The sequence below is a fragment of the Aquila chrysaetos genome, chromosome 3 (assembly GCF_900496995.4).
Source record: "Aquila chrysaetos chrysaetos chromosome 3, bAquChr1.4, whole genome shotgun sequence".
Lineage (NCBI taxonomy): Eukaryota > Metazoa > Chordata > Aves > Accipitriformes > Accipitridae > Aquila > Aquila chrysaetos.
The window spans coordinates 19,725,517-19,748,205 of record NC_044006.1 but is presented as its reverse complement, the minus strand read 5'-3'; the positions used below and the strand labels follow the sequence as shown (position 1 = coordinate 19,748,205).

At 36.4% G+C, this 22,689-nt stretch overlaps 1 protein-coding gene across 1 annotated transcript in view; it reads right to left on the bottom strand.

The window, feature by feature from the left end:
• Positions 1-487: 487 nt before the first annotated feature.
• Positions 488-22,689, bottom strand: part of ANLN (anillin actin binding protein) — a 33,442-nt gene continuing 11,240 nt past the window's right edge. The window contains exons 10-24 of the mRNA XM_030009023.2: positions 22,159-22,385; positions 21,446-21,597; positions 20,981-21,128; positions 20,199-20,334; positions 19,687-19,869; positions 17,737-17,863; positions 16,646-16,694; positions 16,510-16,566; positions 14,992-15,030; positions 14,610-14,631; positions 13,503-13,615; positions 8,241-8,327; positions 6,604-6,711; positions 4,376-4,548; positions 488-3,986 (exon numbers count right to left, since the gene is read on the bottom strand). Coding sequence (XP_029864883.1) covers positions 3,863-3,986; positions 4,376-4,548; positions 6,604-6,711; positions 8,241-8,327; positions 13,503-13,615; positions 14,610-14,631; positions 14,992-15,030; positions 16,510-16,566; positions 16,646-16,694; positions 17,737-17,863; positions 19,687-19,869; positions 20,199-20,334; positions 20,981-21,128; positions 21,446-21,597; positions 22,159-22,385 — 1,745 coding nt within the window. The 3' untranslated portion in view covers positions 488-3,862. The remainder of the gene's footprint in view (positions 3,987-4,375; positions 4,549-6,603; positions 6,712-8,240; positions 8,328-13,502; positions 13,616-14,609; positions 14,632-14,991; positions 15,031-16,509; positions 16,567-16,645; positions 16,695-17,736; positions 17,864-19,686; positions 19,870-20,198; positions 20,335-20,980; positions 21,129-21,445; positions 21,598-22,158; positions 22,386-22,689) is intronic.

Genomic DNA, 22,689 nt, shown 5'->3' with positions numbered 1-22,689 from the left:
AATAGGCAGAAGATGACTTGGCTAGTGCTATTTGATTGAAGCACGTATTATTGTTATCCTAGATCCTCTTCCTTTTTTTTTAGAGTACAGTCAATGCCACATCTTTTATTAAGATAGAAATTCATTTGGGACTACTGCTAGCATTTAAGTAAATATTCAAGTCACCTACTTTAGGAAACCAAAAGGGAATACATTTCTTAATTGAATGATACTTACTAATAAGGCCCCAATTCATTCAAGGCATTTAGATGTTACCAAAATATCCAGTCTCCCAAGAAACAGTTTCAACTCCACAGAGGCATGCTTGAGGAAGTCTGTTTAGCATTGGAAGGAAAAGGAAATCTACCTGCTTCCTGTACAAATTCTCTCCAACAAACAGCATAACATTTGATGCACACTGGCCAGGTAGATCACCTTCTACCTATTTTTTTATTGCCTATCCAGGCTTCCTATCTTTCATTAAAAACAGCACAAGGACAGAAACAAGTGCATCCACATGGTTTTACTATAGACCAAGTACAGCACAGACAATAATTACAGAATATCAGATAATTTCCTCTACACCAAAATACAGAAATGTAGCAATTAAAAGGGGGAAGGGAACAGTATGTGTTTAGAAGCCAAATTTTCAGGCAATTTCATTGCAAATGATTGTATTTCATTTGAGGTTGGGATTTAATAACGCCAATTAGGAGTTTTACAAGCTACTAAAACTGAAATTTCCTCAGCTAAAATAAGCTTCATTGCCCAGAGCAAAGCATTTTCCATTTATAGAGTTTCTTATTAGTGAACATCTTGAATTTCTGAACAATGGAAAAAAAAAAAAGCTTTCTTATAAAATTAGAACAGCATCTTCTCAAAAACAACCTGAAACCCACACAGCTGAACCCCAAAGCAAAGCTCTGTGATTTGCCCAGTATAATTGCTCCATACATGATACAGGGTCTCTGAGGGAATTCATGACTGGCTGAAGGAGCACTAACCAAACCCTATGTCCTCATGCCTCAGAGGCGAGCTCTGCAGTTCAGAATTAGGCTGGATGCAGAAATTTGATTTGTAACTAATGTAGTAACCATTTGCAAATAAAGATGAATTTCAGGCCTATTAAGCTGTCAGCTTTTACAACTGCTGTGTCTCTCCATTATTTCAAAGAATGCAGAAACCAGCTGAAGATCTGCACCCCCAACCATCCATCACTTATCAGTACCACTCTAAAAATAAATGTCCTATATTTAAAGAAATGCTTCTGAAAAAGCTTATTTATTCTAAAGCAGTTACAAACTATGAATCCTAGTCTATTCCATTAGTTTAACTATCTCCTGGTGCCTAGGTTGGTTGAATGTGACAAATGCATGGGGAAGAGAGAAATAAGCAGGAAAAAAAAGAAGTTTCTCTCAGAAAGCTAAGTAGTTTCATGAAATTCAAACTTTATAGCAGACCATTTCTTCTAGAAATCTGTACTATCAAGGTCTTTTTGGGGGGAGAGTCAGAGCACCTGAATAGAGGAAGAATTATGTCACTGGCTAGTTCCAATGCACTGCAAATAGGAAGGGGTTTTTTGAGGTTATTCTGTTCATAAACCATTTTTACAAAACTTAAAGCTTTGTTTGAAATCAGACAGTAGGAACTATTTTTGAGGTATAGAACATCTATAGCTACCTGAAGCTATTGAATTCACGCTGTCTGGCCTCTTCGAAAAGGATCTCCAACAAATATGGAAAAAAAAAATGCTTGCCAACATTTTTGAAAAATTTTCCACAGCTCACCCTTAAAAGAGCAGGGGCATGCAGGAGGGGAGAAGGTACACAGCAGTGCAAGTCAGTAACGCTGTAAATGCAGGCTTGCTGCTCAGCTAGCGTCACACACTTCTGCTGGCTACAGTAGCACATCATTGCCACTGACAGCTTGTGTCTAGAACTCACCATCCAGGTCAGCTTTTCTAACTTACATCACCCATTACACATTATACCTTTCCTTGATGAGGATAATTTTTCATCTTGGGCAATGAACACACACAGATTAGTTTCTACAATGGATAATAGCCCAATTAACCTAAATAAAAATGTGTCATTCCCTTAGATATATCCAGTTCCATTCTTAAGATCTTTCTATGGATTCATTTCATAATTTTATATTTAATGATTTTTTTATTAATATCCACTTCAAAGTTAAAAGTAGACAGCCTACTGTGTATTCACAGACAAAATTTACTGTTCCACTTTCCATGGTCTATTGCTACTCTGCTGCCATGTCTCTATCACAAGAGAAAAGAACCATCTCGCCTCTCCATACTTGATGAACTGCTGGTCTCTAGCAGCTTCTACATTCATATATGAACAAAGCAATTCATGGAAACTGCCCATGGACAATCTGGCTTCCCACTACAAAATTTGGTGCTAGCTACCCCTGAGGCATCACATTATCTTCCCAAATCAAGTGGTATTTTGGGATACACATACTGAATGGAATCCTTTCTTAAACACTGTGTGGAGTCCAGCTTTTCTTCTTCTAGCCTACAAACTAGTATCTCAAACACATAGATGACATTATGAAAGAAGCAGAAAGTGTCTTATTCTTTATTTTAAATGAATAAAATAAATCTCAATACATAGTTTGGAAACATTTAAAGACATCAGAAAAAGAAAACTAGATTTAAAAGCAAGTACAAAAGTGGCAGGATGAAAATAGTATAAGCTAACAGAATTTAGTGTTTCAAGTGTGAATATATAACAGCAATAGCAATTTTAAGTATTCCACTATTGTATTCACAATAGTGAAGTAATGAGATAGTATTTCACTAAGCCCAGCAAAAAGCTGTGAAAATTGCAAGTTTCAACTGAGAAGTTTTGCCATTTTAATGATGGTTCTGAAGTACTGTTTTTATTTGCATTTATGGACATGTCTATGAGGGGGAGGAATACCCATACTTTAGGCCAGCAGAGTATTAGCTGGTACATAGCAGCTTTGTAGTGTTTTTTTTAAAAAAAAAAAAAAAAAAAAAAGCACTTTTACAACCTATTCCTGGTTCTCAAATGGAGGAGAATTGTAGCTTGTACAAACCATGAGTCCCAGGAAATACTGACATATACAACCCTAAACCTAATTTGTTTGTTTGTTTTTTGTTATATCTCAGTCCTAACAAAAATATTCAAGACCTTTCATTTCTATCAAAGTGCAATATACTGCATACATAATTCCACACCTGTAAACCATATAGTATACATGCCATGCACTTATCCATAGAAGTTTGTATGAGAAATTGCAAAAGAAGTATGAATATATTGTGTATGTTTGTTCTGACAAGGACACCGTGCAAGCAAGAAATATCTATATTGCATGTTGTAGAATAAAATTTACTAGTAACTTCTGTGCCTGATCATTACAAAAAAACCTGACAAATGCTCCAATATTAAGTCTTGTGCTTCAGCTCCATCCTTGTAAGAGAACTCTGAGCTATTGATTTTTTCAGGGAGCTGAGTTATCTAGTAGGCTTGTTTTTTTCACTAGCTTGCCCCCTCTTCCTGCCCTGAAGTGTGATTTCCTGCAATAATTTAGTTGTTTGAAGAAGAGAATGTACTTAGCTAAAAAACACTTCCAAAAAAGGAGTTACATAAATATTTAGCACATTTAGAAACAGCTAATTGCTTCCTACCATACTTAAAAGCTAGGAAGTAAAAGAGTTTTAAAATTCTTAAAGTGAAATAAAAATACTGCATAACATAGTCCTGTATAATGTTAAATACTCTCTCAAATTTAAAGCATAAGTGACCCAGAGGACTTCCCACATTTTCATTTAAGTTTTTTTTGTGTAGTTCATGTGGGTTTTTGCATACATATTTTCTTCATATTTCCCTTCCTGAGTTTAAAGCTTTCCAATAGGTTTGTAGCAGGCATCAGGCTGCCACATGCGAAGGTCAACAAGGACTTGGTTGAGCTTTTGCATCCAAAGGTTACGCTCTTCTTTAGTATCAGCAGACAGCCAGTTCCTAAAAGGGAAAGAATCCAATGGATTAGATGCATCTTTCTCCACCTCTACTTATTCTGAAAAATGTTGAGCTGATCATCCATCGAAGCCCAAATAGCAGGGGAAAAAATGAAGCAGGATTGTGGAATATTTGGCTACCAAGCTACCTGGCATTTCCACTTCTGAAAAAGTTGAGTTCTTTGTCCTCAGAAGTCGGAAATGGGACAGCAAGACAAAACAGAACTAAAAGTGAACCAAACAGTTCAAGTGTCATCCCAAAGTCTTAGCATTTAAATGAGCTTTGCATTGGCAAGTCAACATTGTAAAGCTCCTATGTCATTAAAACTGTCACTTGAGGCAAAACACCCCTCCCACACATATCCCACAACCTTCATGATTTTATCCACTCACTTTGTAACACAGAGTGTGTCTCTGCATTGGCTGACAAGAGTCTCTCTGTCATCCTCCCTCTGAGGTCGGACAGTTATTAGTTCAAAAGTGTTGGGACGGGCACAGAACTCCCTATTGGCAGGTTCGATCTCATGATTAGTGCAGTTAGCCAAGTTTATCCGGCCCAAAGGATGCTGAAAGTGAAGTTAGTTCATCAGTCAAGAACACTGCAATCAAGAGTAATTCTGAACAACATATGCTTTGACAATTTTTGCCATATTGAGTGACACCCCTTCCAAATCAATTACTCCATTCCAAAAGAAGGATTCCACTTCTTGCATTTACGAGTCATAGCTGAAGCAAGACAGTATGGACAACAGAACATGCCCACCTCAGTCACATACAATACAGCTAACAAATCCATCCCTTACCAAAAAGCTTAGGCACTAGAAAGATATATCCTCCCTTTTCTTTATTCCTTAAAAAAAAAAAAAAAAGTAAAAAGCTTTAACTCTCAAATTCAGGAGAACTTCATAATAAAATCCAAACTGGTAGTGTAAACCCTGTCAAAGCCTACAGAAAACAAGCACTTTAGGGATGCTTCCATCATTCTTGTCAAAGCCTATAAGCATATGGATTCATCTTCAAACATACAACTAAGGCACCTAAGTGACAAGTCCAGCAGCTTTAGCTCCCTCTATAGTCAATAGCTAGACCCCTTCAAAAAGCATTTCAAATTCAAGGCAGTTATCTCTTTCTACTGACTGTAGACAGAGGCTTAACTCTATGCCTAAAGTTAGTTACAGACCTTGGCTCTGATTATTCACACCTACAGAATATCTCATCAGGGAAACATCACAAGCTGCTCTTGGCTTGGAGAAGAGTTTGCTGTTTATTGGGCATGTTCACTATACTATTCCATAGATAGTTAAAATAACCCGAGTTACAAGAAAAAGAAGGATAGTTCTATTCCAAGGAACATTAAGAAACAGGGTGCATGTTGGTGATACATGTACAGCCATGGGAAATCTATTAAAAAAAATTTCCATGATTTAAAGCAATCATTGCCCAATACTGACAATGCTGAGCTACATCTATCTCTGCATGATAGAACAGATATAGTAGGGGTAAGGGGAGGCATTTAATAAGGACAGAATTTAATACTGCTGTAGATGATAGTAAATAAAAAGAATATAGCTGATCCTCACAAGCCTAGAAGATTTTCAAGAACAGAATCTGGAAAACAAACCAAAGCTGCTTTCTTGCAGACAAAAGTAGAATAGGAACCTTTTTCTTGCTTAACTCAATTTTTTTGCCTATCTTCTATTCCAGTAGGCAGAGATTTTTTCCCTCTCTCCTGGCAGGGAAAGAAAATACATTGATATATTTTGGCAACGTCAACTATCAGCATATGGTCTTCCTCTGTTAGCAGGGAAGAAACTAAACTCAGGCATCTGGATTGGCATAGAAGACCCAAAAGGACCAGAGTTTGCCACAGAGTTTGGGAAAGAAAGTGTTCTGCCAACAAACAAGCAAGAGTTTAATGGTAAATTGCTTAAGTGAGTCAGAAAAACCCTCCTGAAAGCAGTCTTTAAAAGGGCCTGGAAATATGTCAATACACACTGCAAAAACAGGCTAAGGAAACAAGAAGGTTCACCTCAGTGACAGAGGAACCTCTGATTTGTCTCATTAGCCAGACAATAACTTAGGTTTCCATGAGAACCATTTAAAGAGCACCAGTTTCAGCTATAATGTGGGAGCTGCAAGAAAACAATCACCACAAATAAGATAGTTCATAATCACAGCTATGCTTCTGCAATATAGAAGGGTTGCCCACTCCAGTTCTTTACCATATTAAGTTAGAGTTATTATTTTGTCTAAAATTTAAGGCAACTAGGTACACTCTGCTTATTAAGCTGTACAAGTCCGATGAATTTCAATTAAATAATTAGTCATATGGCAAGTACAATGGAAAGCCTTAAGACTAAAGGAGAAATTAAATATGGATCTTTCTCCACTTTTCCCCTTTCCCACTAGATGAAGTGCTCAGTTTCTAAGTTTGCCCTGATTTAAACCAGATTTATGAAGACAAGTCCCCTCCATTCCCCAAGGAAACTTTATGAGCTTGATTCTCATGCTTTGAATATACTTACCTGTTTTAAGCCTGAATGTTACTATCATTAAAAATGAACAGCAGTTGTGTAGGGTACTACAGAACTTTAGACTTGAGCTTTTTAAAACAGCATTACCTTTCGTTTTTCATCATCTGGGTATGTCCAGTAAGATATACAATTTCCAGACAGCACACACCAGCGCCTGTGCCATGCTCCAAACCCACTAACATCTTCAAACATAGTCTTTAAAAAAAATAAAAAAATAAAAAATGGGGTAACGTTATCTCTTGAGCTTGGTCTGTACTAAACTATTTTTCTACCAGAATGGTTCGGCAAGTACAACCCTTCATAGGAGTAAACATAGAGAAGGAAAAATGTATACTGGGGAAGACTTCTATTGGTACAGTACATTTATTTTCCAGATAGCATAGAAAGTGAGCTTATGCCATCATTCTCAAGTTTGCAGCCTTTTGCTCAAAATGCACCTATCACTGCTATTTCAAACTACCAAATTTTCATGTTGACAGTGGTAAGCATTCCCATTATTTTAAGATAATGGTTACTTATAGCAGATACAGGATGAACGGTTCACAGAACATGTATTACTATAACATAATTTATTATTATTAGGTATTTAAGTAATCTTTGGCTTATAATTCATGATTACAAAATGTTTGGGTATTCTACAGGCCACACTCAGGAGTCCAGTCCATTTAAAAGAAATTGATTTTTAAATGTTTGTGTTAGCAGTTATTTTACTGGATGCAGGATTATGCCAGTTTCAAGCCCCATTTCCTTAGTACTGAAATGGCAAGTTTAGTGTCCAATTTCTATTCCTGATCCCTTGAACTTGTACAGAACTTTTTTTTCCAATTAATTTTTGTTTGTTGTGTTTTTCACTCTTCACAGTTCGGATTATAATTTTTAATGGTGCAGGGAGTTTCTAAACCCTTACTCTGAAAAAACTTAATATGCATGTACACCATTCTTTAGGTTTTACATATTGTATATTAGAGGTAAACACGGACTTTCTTAAATTAGTACACAAAAGCACAGGATAGCAAATACCATAAGCATGTGAAATGTTTGCACCTAATGAAATCTGTTCAACTTCTATTAAAGGGAAATGAGACAAAACTGCTTGAAAAGAATCTAAAGAAATTCTGATTTCTGAAAACACCAAAATAACAGCAAATGTTAGTGTTTCGCCCAAATATTTTCCTAGCACATTTACTGCCATCTGCTGTACATTATCTCAACAGCTCCACCTATTAGGCCCAAGTACCAGCTGCATTTTCTAAATCCAGTTTTAGAGACAGAACTGCTCAAGGTGTTTCTCAAAAAAATACTGTCACTTCCTTGTAAGCCAAAGTCTGTGAACACAGTGGGGGAAGAAAAAAAAAAAAAAGTCTTTTGCTAGGGAGAATTTGTTTTTACTAGACAAAAAAAATCCAAGATGACCTGTAAAAGTTTCTGGCAGGGAAATTAGAATCTCATCTCACAACACAGATTATAGCAAGGTTAACTGAAACTCAGAATAACAAGTGAACAGCATTTAGAAGAAAAAGATATATAAAATCCGGAAAAGTAGCTTTAATACAAGCATGTTTAAGAGATAAACTAGGAAAATTTTGAGGTCTGGCTCAGAGGAAAAAAAAATAAGCCAGTTTTAAGCTTCACAATCACTACAAATACACATGTGAAATTAAAAAGTGACTACATTTAATAGGACCTGTAATTTCCAGGGAAGGAATTTGAAGTGAATACCTTACCAAGAACCCTTTCTCCTCCATAGAGCAGTCCACTTGGCATTTTAACTTTAGATATATATGACCTTCCAAAGGAGACAAAACAGGAACCTGCAAAAAGTAAAACATTTAGTCATTTAATTTTGACATGTCTCAACTCTACCAGTTCAAGCAAGCCACCTGCACCAGGATGTTAGCACTGTCTTGTTCTTAGATCTTCAGCCAGAAAGAAGCAGTCAGTCTCAAGCAAGACAGTAATAACCACTTTTTGTTTCAAGTTCATTTAGAAGCTTTTCAAGACTTATTTGCTTATTAGTTTGCTCAGGACATATGCACAAACATGCTTCTATTTAGAAAAACAGGCACTCCAAGTGTGGTTAAAAACAACACAAGGCACCAGTCCACACCCTGCAAGCTTCTGCTTCAGTTTGACATTAAGCTGTGTGGAAAATATCAAAGTGGGCTTAAACAGGATTGGTACTTGGATGCCGCAAGTATTTCTGGCAGATACTGATGTAGTAGTGCCTACTCAGATAAATATTTGTATAAGAAAACCTAGAAGGGGAAAAAGTAATGAAAGCCGTTCTTCTCAACTGGCACTCAAGGTATTGAAGACGTGTGTTAAGTCATTTCTAACACAAGAGGTTCCAAGCCCTATCTTCTACCACTAAAAAAAAAAAAAAAAAAAAAAAAAAAAAAAAAAAAAAAGGCAGCTTAACTACTGTACCAGAGATTGGTTAAAAGGTTATTTGATGTTCAAGAGTTTTGAGGAGGAGCATGCAACAAGGACTGCCTTTGTACTTCCCCCAATCCCTCCACACATAGCACCCCATTACATTGAGTGCTCCCACCACTACTGTCAAGAAATCACATCCCTTCTTTTTTTTTCCACAGGGAAGCTAAGAGACAAATTGCTAATTCAACAAGCAAACAATAATCTGCAGGGCATTCTACATACCATATTTTGTTGTTTAATCTGAATAAGCAATACTATAAGAATCTTGGGAAAAAAAAAAAAAAATCAGAAACATTGCTGCTTTGTCTTACTAGAAAAACCAGAAAGGTTGAAGTTGCTGCTCAAATACAAAGAAAAAACCATTTGCCAGGGAATAGGCATATGTATACAACAACGAAGTAGCTTTTAAAGCCATGGAATCAATGTCAGTCAAATGGAATTAAATTTTGCTAGTAGTTAAGATGAACAAGAGTAACCCCAAGTAGTTAAAAGTGTACATCTGTAGGCCTCAGTGAAGCCTGCAGAACACTGAAATAGATATTATGGTTAGAAATTAATTCAATCGCCTTTGAATTGTAGGCATGCTGCAGCTTCCTCCCAGACACGATACACATGTGCACAAGCAGGTTATCAAATAATTTTTACATGGTAGATATACTCAACTAAGACAGCATGCATGGCTTGCTCATGTATTTGGCCCTACAGTACAGCAGAGCAAAATTCTAAGCACCAGGCAGGAGTCTGCATGACCATTTGAGAAGCAAAAATAGTACAATGTTTCCACATAATAGAAATAAGTTGCATCAGTCCTGGATTTTTATCAGCAAAGACAACTATAACCCTACATGCTACATCAGGGAACATTAGCTTCTATTGTACCAAATCACAGTAAAATCCATTTCTCAACGAGGGCTTCAAGGAAGTTTAGCCAATTCCCCACTTCGGGTTTGTGGGTTTTGCATTCCTTTCTGTTGTGGTTTAACCCTAGCCAGCAACTAAGCACCACACAGCTGCTCACTCACTTCCCCCCCTTCCCCCACCCAGTGGGATGGGGGAGAAAATTGGGAAAAGAAATGAAACTCGAGGGTTGAGATAAGAATGGTTTAATAGAACAGAAAAGAAGAAACTAATAATGATAACACTAATAAAATGACAACAGCAATAATAAAAGGATTGGAATGTACAAATGATGCGCAGTGCAATTGCTCACCACCCACTGATTGACACCCAGCTAGTCCCCCAGTGGCAATCCCCCGCCCCCACTCCCCCCAGTTCCTATACTAGATGTGGCGTCACATGGTATGGAATACCCCGTTGGCCAGTTTGGGTCAGCTGCCCTGGCTGTGTCCTGTGGCAACTTCTTGTGCCCCTCCAGCTTTCTCGCTGGCTGGGCATGAGAAGCTGAAAGATCCTTGACTCTGGACTAAACACTACTTAGCAACAATGGAAAACATGTTATCAACATTCTTCGCATACTGAACTCAAAACATAGCAAGTACCAGCTACTAGGAAGACAATTAACTCTATCCCAGCTGAAACCAGGACACTTTCTAATTTTTGTCAGGACAGAAGAATCTATTTTGTGGATTATGAAGTGTACCAGTGAAGAGCTGTGTGACAATAAAGCGAAAAGGCTGTATAACAAATGGAACATATCAGTTATGCAGAGCCTACAACACCATTACTAATTACGAAATAAAGCAGGTCTCAAAACACCCTCCTGTACACATAATGAGAAAATACTACAGTCTAGTCAACAATATATCCCTTCAAAGCCAAGTGGGGTAGAGGTGGTAGAAAGAAAGCAATTTGTTGAACATCCAGCTAGATGAACACTGAAGCCCATAACTAGGCTAGCTTGTGTTCTGATGCAGTCATTCAGATATCTACCATAAGAAGTTGGCTTACTGTTGTAGAAGACTATCTATAAAGATACTCAAAATAACTCTAAAGAATTTGCAAAAAAATCGGTTTCTTAGGAGACTTTTGATTACAAATAGAAGATGATAATTTTGCTTAATTTTGAGAGAAAACATACAAAGTTATCTAAAACACTTTCTTCTGAGGGATCTGAGTTAATAGTTAACTAAAAACTGCTTTCAGAGATTAAAGACCAATTATCATCAATTTACATTATTCCTAAAACCAAAAATGTATACACTAAGTAAAATATTTTACTTGCACATGTGTACAAATAAGAACTTCACATTTTGATATGTTTAGTACTTTCAAAACTTTAGTTCTCTATGATTGCTTTCTGCTTAAAACACGAAGGTCTTGATAGGTCTTGACAGAACAAGGTCTCAATAGAATAAGAAACAAGGTATTTAGTTCCCGAGTGATTTTAATTTTCTTCAGTGGCAACAAGTTGAGTTAAACCCATAGTCAGGCTGCCAGTCATTTTTCTCTGGTCCTCTATCAGCAGAGTAGCTGATTCTATGTTCTGTGCAGTTCATCAAGAAGTTCGCTCAGATTTCCTGACTAGCAGTCTTTAAGAGACACATTGATTTGTTTTGAAGAAAAACCCTCCTCTAGTGATCTAGGAAGAGACACCTGCTAGTTAAGGAAAAACCCTAGGTGGCCTAAGTAACTTTGAGTTCCAGCAGCATGCTTCTTATTGTAAAAGACAAGGAGTAGAATTCTGCAAGTCTTAATGGCTCCTAACATCTTATGTTTAGTTAGTAAGTCTTTGTAAGCATTTTGCTAGAAGAAGAATTAAAAAAAATAAATACTGCAACAAGGCCAGACAGACATGAGCAACACGCACTAGGAAGCAGCTTCCTAACTGAAGTTGCAAACTAAAGGATCATAGCAACCTTCTCTGGGAACATATAGCCCAACAGTTCTTTTTCCTCCCCTTCAAAATTTACCTAGGGAAAAAAGAAACATGCTCAATGCAATTAGTGTAAAGTTAAGGTTCATAAAAAAAAAAAGGACACAGTTACACACAAATACATTTTGGTCCTTTCTACCCTGAATTTTAACAGTACATATAAAAGGGAGGAATGAAACTCAAAAACCCTACTGTGGCAGCAGTTTGTTCTGTATTACAAATGCATGGAGCAAGTTAAAAAGCAGCTGTCTGGTACAGCCACAGGCCAAGTCAAAACTGAAGCTCCACAGAGGTCATAATTTTTTTGTTAAATTATCTGAGAAAAAGAGGAATTCTTTTTCATAACTGTCAAAGTTTGCACCTGGAAAAAATTAACCAAGTGATGGTTTCCCTGGAATTCTATTTGAACCTTGTGCTTGTGCTTACTAGCTTACTAGACTGGACAGCTTACTAGTCCAGTCCACTGTCCTATCCTAAAGAGTAAACTAAAAAAGTTCAAACCCAAATTGCTGAATATAATGTGAAAGCTGATTCCCATAATTCTAAGAGCAAGGGGTTTCCAATAACCAAGCCATACACAAAGTAAGATTTCTACATGTAGTTCTGGCTAAGAGGAACACTTATTCTGAAGAACCAAATTTGGTACTTCTAAAGTTCACACAGTCAGTAACAGCAGTGTAATTCAACTGTTAAGCTCTAAGAACTGTTTCAGTAAAGGAATCTGCTTCTATCTGCAAAAAGTAAAACTTCTAAAAAGCAAGTTGGGATTATTGCGATATTTTGGTTCTAATCTTATGCGCAAACAACCAATTCTTGTTACTTCATCTCTCAGAATCTATGATTGCAATACTACTATCATCACAATAAGACTTAATTAGCCAAGAAGAAAATTCATTCTTATGCTGCTGTTTGGATAGATAAAGCTGTAATTTAGTACTACCATAAGATGTAGTAACTTTTGAATTAATTTAAGTTAGTTTAGGGTAGCTGCTGGCATAAACACCTATTAAAATAGGTTTTAGATATAAGATATTACAAGGTTAGAGATTGCAATGAATGTAAGAATGTATTTTTTAACTTCTAACGGTAAGAGCCAATAAACATATTCTGTTTAGACAAGGAACTAATGGTATAAAACTCAATAACAGCTCTCTTTCAAAAAATATTAAGACGGTTTGCTTCTACAAATTTAATTGGGATATGAAAAGAAACTCATACTCCTAAGTATATTCAAACAGCAATTTTAAAGTAAATTAAATGCAGAAAATTTCAAATACTTCATTATCATTAAAACATGCTTAGTGTCTTATTTAGTGATAACTACAAGACTGTAAGAGCAACAAACAATATGAAGACCACTTACAGAGATGCCAACTGCATACATCAATATTTTTTTGAGTGAAAGCAAATCAGTAACTAAATGCCTCCATTATCTTTGCATAACTATACCTTACATTGAGCTACAGAAAAGAAAGAACATCTGACATGTCTTTTTCTGTTGTACCTCAAAATTACATTTAGACATACGAAATTAAATATGAGTAACAACTATACATAAATTTTTTAAACATATACATAAATAACATATATATATATAAACCTGTATATTTCAGTTCTAGGATGGTAATTTCTCCTGAAAACAGTAAACCCAGACTCATATTCATTTCTTTAGTAGTATGCAATTACCTTTGGATTAGTAACCAATAATTTCCATTACCTTGTCCAATGCAAATTTGGCATTTCCTACAGAAGACAGCAATAGCTTGTGGGATCCAACAAGGATGAAATTAGTAGTGCGTACAGCATTAGGGCCACCTGGACTGGCCATGGCTGTGGAGAAAGAAATTAAAGTCAAGTCATAACACAACACGCAATCAGGCTGCTGCAAGGCCTAAAAAGGCTTTATTTGTACTACTGTGTGTGTGCCCTATTCAGTACTCCAGGAGAAGTACTCTTTGCAGTGCAGCCCAGCAGCACGTTCAGACAGTATGTTGATGCACACCATTCCTCCTCAATAGATCTTTTCTTTCAGAAAGAAGTTTTGAATTATTCACAAATGAGAAGACAAAGCATTTTAAGAAGTCTCAGGGGGACAGAGAGCACTCTAGGGCACACTACAAAGCACACATGCCCTGCAGTAGGAACATGACTTTCAAATCTCTTAACCTGTCCAAGTGACACGCTGCAGTCTTCCAGAATTTGCACACCTATATTCCTCTTTGCACACCTATATCAATAGAAACAAGTGCTATAGCTCAGGCACAGGAATCTGACTAGTTGTAGCAGCATGGTAGACATTCCAGAGTTAGTTCATGAGCTCCTTATTGCTGCAATTTGTACTAAAGCTAGGTCAAGTATCTTATACTGTAGTCAGACAAGTGTATAACACATTTTTATGTAGCTAGAAAAACACTCGGAGATACTGTACTTCTCCCCCAAGAGTCAGAAATATAAAAACACTACACACAAGCAATACTTCAGAATCTGTTCATATTTTCAAGTTTGCTCTGTATTACTTTGTTGACATCAGACTCTAGTTTAAAAATCTTAAAATTTGTTTGAGTTCACCTTTTCAGGAGAAGGATGTAAGCTACAGGCATCTTTTACAAGATACTAACTTTGATTTTGTGAAGAGATCTTCCATTAAATATAATGGTAACTCAGAAATAAACACAGGGCCAGCTTCTGGGCTGGCAAACTGACATAATTCTGTGTTTATTACTCCCAAATTATCATCTGTTACAAGTATTATTTATTGATACACTGCTTTAGACAGCAAGTGTAGATTATCCATCTTGGCATAAGATGTTTAGATTTCACTTACCTGGAGTAAGAAGGGTGCTTTTCTAGAAAGAGAGAGAGAAACAAAAGCTTAGTGGAAAAGTAATTTCTGACAATTTCTACAGAAGACTAAGCTAGGTTAGAAAGAAACTAGATCTGAAGTACTTTAAAAACAAACAAAAACAACCTGAAAAGCAAGTCTGAATAAGTGTGTAGTAACTGCATATTGCCAGCATTACATATTTAGAGCTGTTACCTATTTCTTGAGCTGATGGCTGAAGAGTTTGGCAGAAAGCTGGACAGTTTATAGTTTCAACCAAGGGACACAAAGAGCCTACTATGGGCACAGCCTTATTCAGTGTGAGAACATAGCCTTTGAAAGTAGTCATAACCAGATCTTGCTACAATATTACATTCATACTTACAGAGGTAATAGATGTTAATAACCTCTTTGGAGTGATAACCTACAAAAGAATATAAGATGATAAATGCAGTTGCTACTGAATTTGTCCATGTTAGCGTGAAAATTAGACAGTGAAACTACTGAAGGCTTATCTAAATAAATTTTGAATGGATACTAGTTGTTGTAATGAGTAAGTCTTGTTTTTTGACGGGATGTATTTCAGTGGAAGGAATGCTACATATTAAAGAAATATTTACTGCAAAAAAGTTTAGGTATACATTAACTTGGGATGGACAGCATGTGTTTGAAAAAAGCCAATCTTAGTAGACCTTTTTCCTTCATGTAACAGGGCTTCAAAGTTACATTTGCTTGTTAAAGATAAGAGTTAACAATGTAAGTACAGAGATGTTCAATGTGCTACTGTTGTACATTATCTATATTTTGAAGTGGAAAAATCTCAAAGTTTAAGTGAGACTGTGTATTAAACATGAACTGGAATTATGTACTCATCTATTCTTGAAGCTGAAAGACAAGTATGAGAAGCTTGTCAAAAAGCATATACAGGATGTCATCAGCAAACCGATAATCCCACATCAACAACTTACCTACAGTGCCACAAAAACATTCAGTTTTAAGTAAAGATTCCTCTAAACTACAGCACAGGAGAGAAAGAAACCCCAGACTTCAAACTGGTTTTACTGGGGGATAGGTGGAAGCATGTTTTCACTGTGCCAAATGTAAGTAAATATTAAAGTTCCTATTTCTGTTTGCAGAGACAGGATTTTAGTACTCATTCCAACTGTTTTGAAAGACACTCAAGTTTCTTGTTTTTATTAAGTGACAGATATCTTGACCAGGAAGAAATCAAGCCTAAAAATCATTAATACGCTGTGTGCACAGCTATTAGAATGACAAGAAGGAAAAAAAAAACAACTAAAAACAAAACCCTAAAAAACCCTCCAACCACCTCCTGAAAGCCACTGGCCTGTCTGGGTTCACAAAGCCTTAATAAAGCACAAACACTTGAAATGTACACCCTATCCAAGCTGAAATGTTTATGTTAAAGGAGTTAAATAATTTTCTTTAAAAAATAAGCATCTAGTGCTTTTACTTAACACTGGGAAGAAAGAAAAGTGTTGCAGTTGACCAATAGAGCCTTTAAGACAAATCAAAGTGCAGGATAGGGCATATTGACTGGTGTAGTTTAAATAAAGTGGAGAATAAGGGCACTAAATCACTATTAGAGGCACCACACCTAATAAATAAAAGTTTCCAAAGCACAGCATTTGGCAGAACTAGTAAGATGACTTCTCCTTCCTCTCCAATATATTTCAGACTCAACCAAGTGCTGCAGGTCCAATCTACTAATAGCTGCAGGACTCCATAACCCATCTGTCATTGCAGATGTTCCAAGAAAGAACAAGAGTAAAAGCAAGCAACAGATTTTCTAAGACTATTAGTCAGTTCTCCCTGAACACTGCAGTCTTCCTAGTGTACCTTCTGTTGAAATACAACATACTGATTTTCATGTTTCATTTACCTTAGATTTATTTGCCTTTTTCCTTTTATCAGTGCTTGTAACTTCTTTTCTCTGCACCTGTAAGGCAAGAAGGTATTAAGAAAGTACAACACATCCTTATCCCTTACACATCCTCTTGACAGGAACCAATACATACCAAACTGTAAACTTCTATATTTATTTCAAAGTCATTTGACACATCATGCCTAAAAAGGAAGAAAGGGGAAAAAAATAAGTTAAACACAGACTGAAACAAAAAGCGTTGTTGGGGGTGTGTGTTTGTTTTTGTTGTGGGTTTTTTTTGTTTTGTTTTGGTTGTTTTTTTTTTTTTTTTTTTAAGTTACTCTTTACTTCTTAGCTCCTTAAAACTGTCCAAGGCAGCAGCTAGGTTGTACACAAGAGAAGCTTAGCCATAGTGCTGACTAATAGCTAATCTCTTATTAGTAAGTCACAGTTTGCTCCTGCAGGCCAATATGGCTGTTTGAGATCCTTTCACTTCTACAATAGTACTCTTCAGTGCAAGCAGCATTGCTGGTTTTAAGACTTGAATGTATTACTATTTCAAGATGCCTTTGAGAAGCAAAAGCAAGAACTCAAAGAACAAAAGGGGAGAGAGAACAGGGGCAGATAGAATGCATCTACAATTTCTCAGATTGAATACATCTACCATTTCTCAGATTGCACCCTTCAGTCCACTGCTGGCACATGTTTCTAGAAACAGAGATTGGGTTTTTTGAGTAAAGAGCTTTAAGTGAAAATTCCTGTTGGCTTGGACTTAAAAAAGGGAGTTTGCTTATTTATTTTGGAAGACTTTTACTAACAACCATCCATTTGAACTCGCAACACCTTTTTAGCTAATATATGAGAGTTGAAGTTTTAGTTTTAAGAGTACTATTTTTTTCCAGATACCAAAACCAAATAGCTATATAAAAAGTTAGTTGCTGCAAAAGAGAAAAAACACATCAGCTCAGGCAGAGCAATCCATCTATCATTGCAGATATTCCAGGAGAGAACAAAAGTAGAAAAAGCAAGAGACAAATTAGCTGATGGATAGTAGAATAAGTCTAGACCACTCTTTTGAGAGAAGTGCATTCCAGCTATTTCTTGAAGCAAGAAATACCGATACCACAAGATCTCACCGTATTTGTTTGCAGAATATGCCATCCTTATAAGAAGATTTTAAACCTTTTTACGCATGCTCCACCATCAGAGTTGAAACTGGTTCCGAAACAGTTTCTTTATACTTACATAATAAATGTCGTAGTAAAAGTAAGAGCGTCTCCATTCAGGGAGCTGGCAGTACTTGCTAATGGAGTTGCAACCATGTTTTCTGCTCCAGATCTCAGTATTATTACATAGTAGTAATTTGCTGCTTCTGTAAATACATATCAGATGGGTTTGTTAGCCAGAGGTGTCCAAGTATCTAAAAACCCTCAAGTACTGCATTGCCATTAAACACATCTCTGTTTCACCCCACTTAAACACTTGGTTACAGTCAAGATTTGCTTATAAACTTACTCTTAAAACAATCTATTTTTCCTACTGTCTCCACAGGATTCACAACTGCATTGCTGCCTGGGCATCTCAGGCCAGACCTACACTACCCAGTACATGAGAGGGGAGAGGAAGAACTTTGTCAGATTCATCAGTTAATCTTAGTTCATTACACTCTGTTGTACTCTCTAGGCCTGCCAGCTTAACTAGACAGCAGCTTTCACTACTGCCCGTTCTCATGCTTTTTTCAGTCCTATGAAGGAACTGGTTATCCAGACAACTCATTTCCCTAACTTTTCACATAAGGGGAAAAAAAAGAAAGATTACCACAAGCACACATCTCAATAGTGTCAGGACATAATTTGGAATTTGTGCAGCAAATTGTTGAGCAGTAAAGCAAGAAAGCATTGCATAATGTCATACCGCATTAAAAAAACAAACTAAAAACACAACACAAACAAGCCAAAACAGTTTGAATGCTCTGTTGTATAGGACAAGTCACAACTTTCAGAACAACTGTTGAAGACTGCAGTAAGCATCAATTTGTACTCTTTTTATTTGATGTTCTCTTCAGAGATGAAAGTACTTAATAGAGCTTCTGGTACACAATGTATAGCAAATGCTGCACTTCCAGAATAAAGTTTTGATGACAAATAGTTCATAGTTGTTTATTTAGACAATTTGGTTTTGAGAATTACTGATAGAAATGAAACTTATATTTTTGTAACCATTAGGGAGGCTTTCCTATAAACAGAGATGAATTCTCTTATGCAACAAGAACTGTAACATGTCGGGAGTGGGGTGGGGGTGTAAGTTAGGTCAGATATTTACATTTATATTGTTGGCTGTGGTTTTATTTGAATATATAAAACACACACTTTACATCTCATAGGACAGTTAAACAAGAAAACAAGACAGACATGTGAATTCATTAGTAGAAGGTTTTGCAACCAATATTAAACAAGAGTTTGTCCAATGACGTTTGTCCTCAAGTTTTAGTGAGGCAAGAAGTAGGAACCTGTCTAGCTACAGTCATATTCTGTAGCATTATATAAAATAGCACAGGTAGGCTTGCAGATTCTTTAAGTAAGCTTCTGTCAGGGAGTTGTTATGTTCCAGGATAAGTCTCTAGACCTACAGAGAGATATTGCCAGATATTCTTCCGGAACAAAAGAAGAAACAAATCCACATTTTAATGCTTTAATGACTTAAATGTGACAAGATAATGGAAGACTAGTCTTTGTAAGTTAAGTATTTTGGGCTGTTAACAGAAGGACTGTAGAAAATTGAGCCTTAATGAGCATTTCACACCACAGAGGTCAGAATTTATTTAGTGATATTTAGTGCTAGACTTGCATCCATCAAAAAAATTCCAAGGCAGAAAGAAAGAAGACAACCTGAGATACAAAATTCTACTTCCTCCCCAACAGGTTACAGAGGACCACAAAGATCTTAAGACTGGCTGGGAAAGTCTTGATAAGTTTCTTGAACCTCACAAGCCAGAAAAGGATGCAACTAAAACAACCGTGGAAAAATTTGAAAAAACTTAGCCAAAAAGCAGATCAATTCAATGTAATTGCTAAATTTTCATTGCTCCCAGAGTTCTGAGAAACACCAACACAGAAGACAAAAAACCGAGAATGAACCAGAAATATGTGTAGGAAGGATGAGGGAAGGCGTAAAGCTTTCAGTGGCTAGTTTTACCTGGCTTTTGAACCGTACCACACACAAAGTCTGCTTTTAGAGGTAGACGCATTTCTGAAATGGAAACAGATCCCCTGGATGGAGCAAATTCAGTGGATGTAGAAGCAGCTTTATTTCTTTTACTATGAGGTCCCTCACTCTTCAGTTTATTCAGTTCTTCCAATAAAGCAGTTCTCTTCTCAGCTGCATAGAAAAATCAATTCATTATAGTTGTAATAGAGGAACAAGTAGTCCTGAATAATTTTTTTTTTTTTTTGCCATAAGTATGTAAAATGCAGCAGAAATGTTAATCATCTTCCAGAATAGGAGGAGTATTAGGGACAATAAAGATACCAAAAATGTCCTCTTCCCTATAGAAGCTGAGACAGAACAGATATTATCCTCTCCTGTTTTCCAGGTGAAGAACTATAAGTAAGTGGCTACAAGGTAGCATAATAAATACATTGCCAGAGTTCATAAATTCTTTTCAAAGTGTTCACAACAAAGAATTGAACTTGAGTCTAAAAACCTACTTGCAAGGAGAAGAAGTCTCTCTGCCTCTGCTTCTTCTTGTGACCCTTTTCCATGTTCCTCATCAAAACAGCAGTTCAGAGCTTGACTGGCTTGATGAATCACTGTCTGCTGCATGTTGATCTCATTATTCAGCTCCTAGAGTAAACCAGTAGTAAAAATAATTAGCAAGAAGAGAGAGATTTAGTGTTACATTCAAACATGGAAATGTCTTGAGATTAGCATGTTTGGGGCTATGCTTCAGAAAAGTCAGACCATTTAGATAGTAAACTACAAAAATCTTGCAGTTTACAGTTACTTCTGCAAAAGAATATTGCAGCACAACATGTTTTGACATCAGAGGTGATTTAAATATGGTGGGGAATCAATAACTTCAATGCTTGTACACTCCATATCCAGTCTAGTCTTCCCTTCACCACAGGAAGGAGCAGTTAACCAGAAATTCAGCAATGTAGGTGAACAAGGCTCAGAAAGATCAGAATATTGCCTACTGAAAGTATTTAGTTATGAATCCTGCCTAATTCAAAGGCAGTAATAAGATATAGATTCCCCATCCCCTTCTCAAAACAATAGCTTGTTCTCTCCAGACTTACTCCATAGCATGATCCTTCTAAGAGATGCATTAGCTGTTCAAATTATGCAGTATCATTCCCTATTGTTAGAGATTTATGCTAACAACCTAATTCTGCAGTTCTAAGCAGTACGTCAATGTCCTGGACATTCACAGGGGAAATTAAGTGAGGAAATAGTAAATTAGGAAAACAATTTTAAGTGTATTAGATACCTGCATTTTCTTTTTGATATTGACTTGATCAGATGGGCCATTCTTTTTCATTTCTAATTTAGAAGTAACATCTTCTTTGCGAACAATGATTTGCTTTATTGAAGGACGATCAGTTTCTTTAAATCTTTGAGACCTATATGCATCAACGCTTTTAAAAGAGGAAACCCCATTAAATGTTTCACAGGCGTGGCAAGTTTTTTTTTATATACATACATATATATATATATATATATATGTATGTTTTCTAACTTGCCTAAATGGCTTTAAAAAAAAAGCATTCTATCAGCTCATTTTAAGTTTAAGCAACATAAAGACTACACAGAGACAATCTTTGATAAAGGCAGAGATCTTAGAAAAAAAGCTTTGTTTGTAGTTTAAGCAGTATGCTTCGTTAGAAGAGTCAAGAAAGCCAGTGTCTTAATTTGTACTCTTACAGAATCAGGCGTGGGGTTTTGTGTTTATTACCTATATAGAAGGTTGCGATCTTCTGACATAGAGCCAATACTGTCTCCGGATTCTGCCCTGGGGACTTTAGTCCTTTGGAATTTTTCAGACTTCAGACTTATATCACTGATACTACTACCTTCAACAGTTGACTTACAAGGAGAGACAAAGGCCTGGGGAGAAGAACAGGTTATATTACAGATATCTGTCCACATTAATCATTATCTGTTTTCTCTCACCTTTACTTGTTTTGCATATAAACAGTAAATTTGGAGGCTGCTTAATACTATTTAACAGACATTTTACAAATATTTCCTAGGACATGGAGCAAGCTAATTTATTTATTTCAAAGACACCAATAGATCACTGAACTCAAGAAGATTTTACCCTTAGTTTCCAAACTGGTATATTACATAATTACTTCTCTTCAGATTTTCATCAGTAACCACTTCACTGAATGCATGTATACCACTGGAAGTCCAGCACAAGTAATAGATGTATATACTCAAGCTTGATTTAGCAGAAGTTAAACCACTTGCTTAGCAGAGCATCCCATATGCTATGCTATTTTCAGAGGAAAATAACTTTACCTCATTATGTTTTCATCAGCAAAGTGTCATTTGTAACTTCTCTATTTGCCCAGGTATCACAAAACAACAAAACATCACCATTCACAAGCAAATTGTACATCTCTGTGATAAACAAGCCCTTCCCCACCTCCTCATAATGCTCACCTCTGGACCAACAGATTCCACTAGAGGGGTTAACAGAGACATTGATGAAATATTCAGTGACTCTTCCTGCTCCTCCTCATCACTTTCACCTTCCAAGCTCATGCTCATTTCTTTCTTCAGCTTTTCTATGTCTGGACCATCCTCTTGAAGAACTTCAAAAATTTCATTTATCACTTTTGAGCTATTCATCTCATCATCCACACTCATTTCAATTTCGTATACTTCATCTGAAAGGTGATGTTTATAAAATATCAGTAGCATCAAGACTGAACTCTTCATTCTCATTAAGTGAGCAGAAAGATGTTAACAGGTAAGCCAACTATTTTTGCTTTTCAGGTAACTTTGATTAAAAAGCCCTTATTATAGTCAGGCATATAGAATTCTAAAGTATACTTCCATCCTTATTTTAATATACTATTAGCACATATACTGCGTAATTGATACAGTGAGGGAATAAAAAGATGCACTTGTTCAACAAGTTTCAACATTTTAGTTCAAACAGGTCTGAAACTTAACTGCAAGTCCCATGGT